This window comes from Leptonychotes weddellii, chromosome 2, assembly GCF_054177405.1.
Source record: "Leptonychotes weddellii isolate Sample4059 chromosome 2, ASM5417740v2, whole genome shotgun sequence".
NCBI classification, from domain to species: Eukaryota; Metazoa; Chordata; class Mammalia; order Carnivora; family Phocidae; genus Leptonychotes; species Leptonychotes weddellii.
In genome coordinates this window covers 101,786,045-101,794,732 of record NC_138370.1, presented here as the reverse complement: position 1 = coordinate 101,794,732, position 8,688 = coordinate 101,786,045, and the positions used below count along the sequence as shown (strand labels likewise).

Here is an 8,688-nt window from a genome sequence, read left to right as displayed (position 1 = left end):
GCCACATGCAGAAGAATGAAACTGGACCATTTCCTTATACCACACACAAAAATAGACTCCAAATGGTTGAAAGACCTCAATGTGAGACAGGAGTCCATCAAAATCCTAGAGGGGAACACAGGCAGCAACCTCTTCGACCTCAGCCACAGCAACTTCTTCCTAGAAACATCGCCAAAGGCAAGGGAAGCAAGGGCAAAAATGAACTATTGGGACTTCATCAAGATAAAAAGCTTTTGCACAGCAAAGGAAACAGTCAACAAAACCAAAAGACAACCGACAGAATGGGAGAAGATATTTGCAAATGACATATCAGATAAAGGGCTAGTATCCAAATCTATAAAGAACTTATCAAACTCAACACCCAAAAAACAACTAATCCCATCAAGAAATGGGCAGAAGACATGAACAGACATTTCTGCAAAGAAGACATCCAAGTGGCTAACAGACACATGAAAAAGTGCTCAACATCACTTGGCATCAGGAAAATACAAATCAAAACCTCAATGAGATACCACCACAAACCAGTCAGAACAGCTAAAATTAACAAGTCAGGAAACAACAGATGTTGGTGAGGATGCAGAGAAAGGGGAACCCTCCTACACTGTTGGTGGGAATGCAAGCTGGTACAGCCACTCTGGAAAACAGTATGGAGGTTCCTCAAAAAGTCAAAAATAGAGCTACCCTATGACCCAGCAATTGCACTACTGGGTATTTACCCCAAAGATACAAATGTAGTAATCCAAAGGGGTACGTGCACCCCCAGGTTTATAACAGCAATGTCCACAACAGCCAAACTATGGAAAGAGCCTAGATGTCCATCAACAGATGAATGGATAAAGAAGATGTGGTATATATATATACAATGGAATATTATGCAGCCATCAAAAAAATGAAATCTTGCCATTTGCAACCGTGGATGGAGCTAGAGGGTATTATGCTAGGCGAAATAAGTCAATCAGAGAAAGATAAGTATCATATGATCTGAATGATATGAGGATTTTGAGAAACAAGACAGAGGATCATAGGGGAAGGGAGGGAAAAATGAAACAAGACGAAACCAGAGAGGGAGACAAACCATAAGAGACTCTTAATCTCAGGAAACAAACTGAGGGTTGCTGGAGTGGAGGGGGGTGGGAGTGATGGGGTGGCTGGGTGAGGGGACATTGGGGAGGGTATGTACTATGGTGAGCTCTGTGAGTTGTGTAAGACTGATGAATCACAGACCTGTACCACTGAAACAAATAATACATCATATGTTAATAAAAAAAAAAAAAGAATGCAGCTAGATCCTCACATGTAATAAACTCTATTTTAAAAGAATTTTTAAAAATTAACTTAAACATAATAAGAATAAAATATAAAAGAATATATTTGTGATCATAGTTTAAAAAGGACCTTTTGAATGACACATAGAAAGACATTAAGCAGAAACAGAAATTTTGATAAATTCGATTACATTAAAAAACCCTTTGGTATAGCAAAAGCAGTTACACTCTGTCTCCCCATGCCCTCGTTTTTCTTTTTGATTTTCAAGGTCAAGGAATGGTTTTATGTATTTGCTCTTCTATCTGTTGGAAATAATAAAATACCCTTTTTAGATAAAAAGAAAGGCACCATAAACAAAGTTATATATCTAGTGGTGTACTAGGACAAGATATTTGCAATACTTGTAACAAAACGTTGAAATAATAAGAAAGAAAAGAATAACAGAAAAATAGAAAAAGGATATTAAGAGGTTAGTATAAAAATACCCAAGCTCATTAATAAACACATAAATGCATATTAAAAAAACAATGAAATATCATTTTTCATTTACCAGATTGGAAGAAATCATAAAAGTTTGGTAATATCAAGAATTTGCAAGGATGTGAGAGAATAACAGTTATTTTCAACCCTGCTGGTGATAGGGCAAATTGGTATGTGTTGAAGGCATTTTGATAGTATCCATCAAAACTGAAAATGCACATAACCTAGGTAACTATTCTAGAAAAACTCATATTTGTGCAAAATGAGACAAATAAAATGTATTTGTTGTAACACTGTAAATAAAATCTGGTCTTATCATACAATGTAACACTATACAAAAACAAGTGAACTACATTTTTTAATGTGTATAATCTCAAGAATACTGTTGAGTAAAGAGAAAATTGCAAAGAAAGTGATACATTCTTTGATAGGATTTATATAATATGTATGTATACAGTAGATATATCCCTGGAAAACAGAGTATTATTTTATCTATTTTTGTATCAATCATATGGAATATTAATTTTACAGGTCTAGAATGGTAATATAAACTCATAAAAGTTGTTACTTTGGGTAGGGGCATGGGCACTAGGATTTGAAGGCATGGTTAAAAGGCTTTTTACTTTTGTCTGTAAAGTTCTAATTTTTCAAAAGTAAAATGCACATGGGTATTACTTTTATAATAATAATTAATTTTAAAGAATCCACTGCATTTGGCAGTAAGTATGCAATGGGTGAACTTTACTATACATTCGAATGGATAAGTAGAGGCAAAAGGTAAATGCATTGAAAAATTAAAATGCGTTCAGGATCTAGAGAGGGTGATTATAGACTTATTCTGAGGAATTGGGACATGAAGGGAAATGGATAGTGGGAAAATAGATGGGACATTGGATATATGGAAAGAGTATTTTTGTTACAATATCTATATCTATACAAAATCTCTCTCATATATGTATATAATATATACATACAATGTATAAGGAAAAGGCCACTGAATGGGTTAAAAAGTAGAAATAGATTATCACATAGGAGAGAAGGAATAAATTGATGAAGTGAATTATCTTGCCCTCAACATTTAGGGACTATGCATGTTTGTTAATGATATGGTAGATTAAGGACATGGCTCTGCTTCTGACCAACCAATTTTCAAGGTTTTCTACCATTGTGAAAATAATTTTAATGAGAAATTTGTCTATATAATATTCTGATTATTTTGGTAATTTTAAACCAAGCATCCTTAACTGGAAATTTTGTAGAGAAAATAAGAAAAAGTTACCCCAATAGAAATCCCCATTGCCAGGGAAAATTCATAAGGAAGTGGGAAACAACAGCAGTTGAACATGCCTCCATGAGGCAGGGACCAATTGCCAACCTTAAACAAACTCTCTTCAAATGCCTCAAAGCCTGAAATATAAAAATAATCACATTTAGACAAACTTATAATGGCCAACAAGAAAATTATTTAAGTAAATTCTGAAATATATAGTCTTTTTTGATTAATTAGCTTTTACTAAACTAAATCTTCCAGATTATTCCACTGGGCTTGAAATGCTAATGCACCTCATTTTATATGTCAGATTGGAATTAGAAACTATTTCACATTTTATAAAACATTGTTGTATTTAAATTATTTTAAAAGATCCATTTGTCTGTAATTAAATAACTATTTCTACCTTCTTAATCTTCCTTGTAAATAGTATAATGAAAGTAACCTATAGGTTTATTTCCATCAGTTAACTTTTAGAAATGACTTGTTGGATCAATTTAATAATTATAATAGAAAATATCAATGTGCCAAAAGAGAAAATCACTTAAAGACAGCATAACTCACTAAAAGGGAGAACTTTAAAATTTTCTCATTGGTTTGATTTTTCTACTGGAGAATATAATAAATTATCACTGTCTTTATGCTCTTTTTAAAAAAGATTTTTAAATTTATTTGACACACACAGAGAGAGAGCGCAGAAGCAGGGGGAAGCTGCAGAGGGAGCGGGAGAAGCAGGCTCCCTGCTGAGCAGAGAGCCTGAAGTGGGGGCTCCATCCCAAGACCCTGGGATCATGACCTGAGCAGAAGGCAGATTCTTAACCGATGGAGCCACCCAGGTGCCCCTGTCTTTATTCTCTTGACATATTTCCACTACACTCATCTATTTGCTGTTTGAGTACTGTTATACTCATGAATAGTCATCTTTTTAAAACCCAAATAGATTTATGATTCCTAGATATTAATATTTTAAGAAATATTTAAAAAGATTAGCTTCTACAATAATGCAAAGGTAATCAGGCGCATACTTCTGTGGGGTGGAAAATGTCACGAAACAAAAATATTACCAAAATTCTTAACCCTTCTGAAAAACAAAACAAAAGAAAAGCAAAAACAGTTTAGGAGTGGACCTTATCCTTTATTAATTGAAAAGTAAATAGTTCTCCATAGAAAAGCTGCAGCTCCCAAATAATACAAATGCTGTACAAAGGACATGTATTTCTATGCACATAATTAAAGATGAGCTCTAATAAAGATCTCACATGATTAAAGATGATCTCTAATAGAGATCTTACATCATAATAATTCTCTTCATATCAGTAATAATGGTGACCAGAAGTAGAAATTGTAAGATGCCAGTATTTCTGCAAAACCCTTTTCTCTTAGTTTTGCTTACAGGCTTCACTTGGAACAGCTATAACAAAAATTCTGCCTCTTTTTCTTTTTTACTAGCCTCTAATATTTAAAATATTTTTTTTCAAGATATAATTAGAAATCTACCTGTGGATCGAGTCCAAGCCCAGCTTGTATTAGGATAACAGTAAGGGCAGTGGTTCTTAAAGTTGAAGACCACGTGTTATTAACATGGATGTAATTACTGAGGAATGGAACATTCCTGACAGTAAAACCAGCCAGTAACATCCCTTAAAAGAAAGAAAATAGGCATGTCTGATTCAGCTCATTTTTCTAAGTTAGGAAAGAGAAATGTTTAATTTCCCTTCTTCAAACACACTACGTCTCATTGCTTCGGTGAAGGGTAGCTTACATACAAATAGAGGAGGCAGCATAAGTAAAGGAACGGAGATAAGAAATGACATATCTCAAAAGGCTGCAACAAGTAATTCAGTGTTGTTGGAACATAAAGGGCATGGATAGGAGTGGGAGAATGGGCAGGAGGGGCCAGAAAATATGAAGCTAACCCCCCCGCAGCCTCTACTCCCATTGCTTTGGCAGAGTAATGCACCATAGGGAAGTTTTAGGAGGAAGTGACATAATGAGTCTTGTATTTTCTGTGATGGTCTTGATGAATTAGATAGACACAAAACTGGAGGAGAGAACAATTAGAAGGCTCTGCCATAGTCCATGGAAGAGTTGGAAAACAAATAGCCTAAGCTAGGACAAGAGTGGAAGTTTTGGAGAAAAAGAAGATTCAATAAATACTTAGCAGGTGCTGAAAGGGTGTTGTGGACATAGAAAGGGTATTAGCAATAGGATGGAGTGATTATCTCTAATGACAGTGTACTGAATATTTGGGTGTATTGAATACTTAGAAGATATGAGACACCACTAATAGAAGTTCTTCCACTAATTTCCCTCTGTCCAGATGGAGAGTTATAAACTAATGGTAATGAAGAAATAGGATATAATACTAGTTAGGCAGATGATGCATCCATGAATATACATAGCTTACTCAAATAGCTTACTCAAAAACCATAAAACCTTCTTATGCCCTAATCACTATAGTATTTGAATCTTACAATTGTATTTGAGTTAGGCTATCTATAGAAAAATTCAGTCTTTTCTACAATATATTTAAAATTAACTAAAAAATGTCCTATTAAACAATAAAGCAACAGGAATCATATATTGAATATATTTAAATTATTTCAAAAATATATTTCAGAAAAAAATCTGTGTGCTCATGTGTAGAAAGAATAAATAGTTCTATAAATGAGCTATATGCATACATATACAGTAAATACATACATAAAGATCATATTACATTGAAATATTTCTAAATTATATCTATTCTGACTAGAGTATGTTCATAATTTGCACATAGTTAATAACAAAAAAATAAGAGCTAACTGTACACTTACCAAGAAGAGGTGGAAGTTGAGGCACTGAAGGTATTCTAATGAGTTCCAAAAGTTTCCCCCCAATAATGGCACTATAAAAGATAATTAATAGTCCAAATAAATTTCCACCAGGGAGAACTTCAGGGCCTGAGAATGACCAGACTACACACCATGCCATAAAAAATGCAACTCCTGAAATATAAAAAAAAGCATATATCTATATATCTACATAGACATAGATACATATGTACAAAAGATGAATTCTATTTTATCAAATATCATATTAATAGTCCTATATAATGAATAATACATAGCATAGACTAATGTTGCTTGCTAGTATAATTGAAGAAATATCTGTTTAACATATATTCCAAAGTCCCTATGAATTTATGGGACAAGTTTTTAACAAAGTATTATTATTATTTTTTTGAGGATACTTGAAATATGTTTAATAATAAAAGACAACCAACATTCTCTTTTTATTCTTATTTGCATTTATCCTATGCAGAATTTACTCCCGGACCATAAGTTTTTGTTTCTTCAGTCTCTTCTGGGATATCTTTTTCTTCTGTGAAACCTCCTCTTCTGGTTAGGAACAATCAGCTCTTTTTCAGTAAGGATCATCTCAATGTGGCAGGGAGAGCTCATGTATGGGTTAATCCAACCATGAGCCCTGTAAATTCTGTGCTGTGTCTTGGGGGCTTTGTTCACCTGGATGTGCTCAATGACCAGAGAATCAACATCTAAACCCTTGAGTTCAGTATTACTCTCTGCATTTTTAAGCATGTGCAGTAAAAATTCAGCACTCTTCTTGGGCCACCAGCCCTGTGTCCAGCCCCACTGTTTGGCCTGGGCACACCTACCAACTCCACCATTGTAGCGACAGAATGGCACACACTGCTTCTGCAAAGTGACATCCTTCAGATACTTGGTGGCTTTTCGGATATGCATACCCTTGATGGCCTGGGCAGTTTCACGTGTGTTCTTAAAGTGAATACGCAGATTTGAATCTCTTGATTTGCATGATTTTGTAGGGTTTTCTGGGTCAAGCGAATAGCGAAACATTTTCTGAGGTCACCTCAGGCCGCTTAGGGGAAGAGCCAAAGTATTATTATTTAAAAAAATATTTTAAAAGTATATGTGAGTCCTTTAAAGTGCTAAACTATTCTCATAATATAGTTATGGTAATATTATGAGATTTACTTCATTTTATATCTTAGAGTAGCTTTTGTTTCTTAAATTCCACATATGAGTGAAATCATATGGTATTTGTCTTTCTCTGACTGATTTATTTTGCTTAGCATAATACACTGAAGCTCCATCCATGTCATTGCAAATGGCAAGATTTCATTCTTTTTGATGGCTGATTAATATTCAATTTTATATATATATAATTATATATATATAAGGAAGATGTGATATATACATATATATCACATATATATCACATCTTCCTTATCCATTCATCAGTTGATGGACATTGGGCTCTCTCCATAGTTTGGCTATTGTTGATAATGCTGCTGTAAACATTAGGGTGCATGTACCCCTTCGAATCTGTATTTTTTTTTTTTAAAGATTTTATTTATTTATTTGAGAGAGAGACTGAGATAGAGAGAGCAAGAGAGGGGGGAGGGTCAGAGCGAGAAGCAGACTCCCTGCTGAGCAGGGAGCCCAATGCGGGACTCAATCCTAGGACTCCAGGATCATGACCTGAGCCGAAGGCAGCCGCTTAACCAACTGAGCCACCCAGGCGCTCCTGTATTTTTGTATTCTTTGGGTAAATACCTAGTATTGTAATTGCTGGATCGTAGGGTAGTTCTATTTTTAACTTTTTGAGGAACCTCCATACTGTTTTCCAGAGTGGATGCACCAGTTTTGCATTTCCATCAACAGTGCAAGAGGATTCTCCTTTTTCTGCTTCCTCATCAACACCCCTTGTTTCTTGTGTGTTGTTAATTTTAGCCATTCTGACAGGTGTGAGGTAGTATCTCATTGTGGTTTTGATTTGTACTTCCCTGAGAGAAGCATTTATTCCTAAAGAAAAAAAAAAAAAAAGCCAGGGTTTTGGGTAGGACTGCTGAAAGTCTGAGGCCTTCCTGCCTGGGATTGCTATTACTCCTCCCCTCGTTTTCCCTCACTTACTTCATTTGGGAAAAACTTTAGTTTTACCAGCATGGAGCTAGATTAAAAACCAGTTGCTTTGTTGCCAGAGGAGGTGGAGCAGATTTGATATGGAGTGGAGGGAGAAAACCCTGACTTTGCTGGCTAAAAATGGCAGACTGGTTTCAGAATCAGCAGAAAAAAACATGCAGTGGTGCTAGTTTGAGGTTGCAATTCAAGTTGATATGAGTAGCAGACAAGCTAAAAATTTAACTGGGAGACCTTAGATATGACAGATTCAGAAAGGTTGAGGTAAGTTCTCCACATATCTATGGCTGATTGGGAAAGTATGCAAGTGCAGAGAAGACTCCAGAGAGTATGGCAAAAAGTAAAAAAAAAAAAAAATGATGTGAGACTTGATTACCAGCAGCAATTTTGAATGCCTTCTTCAACCCAACTACAGATCACTTGGCAGAGGGTAGAAGCCTTAATGGCTTAAACACAATGTCTCCCCTAAATCATTAGGTGACTATTAAGCTATGCAGACAAAAGAGAAACCCTTAGGAAGACAGGCTAAAGACAAACAAAAACTAAGAGACATCAGCTGCTGCAAAACATGGGGCAGAATGATTCCACCAATTTAAGTACATGCAGGGGGGGCGGAGCAAGATGGCGGAGGAGTAGGAGACCTGGATTTCGTCTCCTCTCAGGAATTCAGCTGGATAGGGATCAAACCATTCTGAACACCTACAAACTCAACAGGAGATCGAAGAAAGG

General features: G+C 35.4%; 1 protein-coding gene across 27 annotated transcripts in view; it reads right to left on the bottom strand.

The window, feature by feature from the left end:
• Positions 1-8,688, bottom strand: part of SLC9B1 (solute carrier family 9 member B1) — a 121,919-nt gene that overhangs the window by 78,091 nt on the left and 35,140 nt on the right. For 13 of the 27 annotated variants that reach the window (XR_014142923.1, XM_081812058.1, XM_081812056.1 and 10 more), the window contains 4 exons: positions 7,597-7,845; positions 5,833-6,003; positions 4,514-4,656; positions 3,026-3,153 (listed from right to left, as the gene is read on the bottom strand). Coding sequence is in view for 26 of the 27 variants with exons in the window: in XM_081812058.1 (XP_081668184.1) it covers positions 3,026-3,153; positions 4,514-4,656; positions 5,833-6,003; positions 7,597-7,845 (691 nt within the window). In the remaining variant the exon portion in view is untranslated. The remainder of the gene's footprint in view (positions 1-3,025; positions 3,154-4,513; positions 4,657-5,832; positions 6,004-7,596; positions 7,846-8,688) is intronic. The other 14 variants (XM_081812073.1, XM_081812075.1, XM_081812076.1 and 11 more) reach the window with 5 other exon arrangements.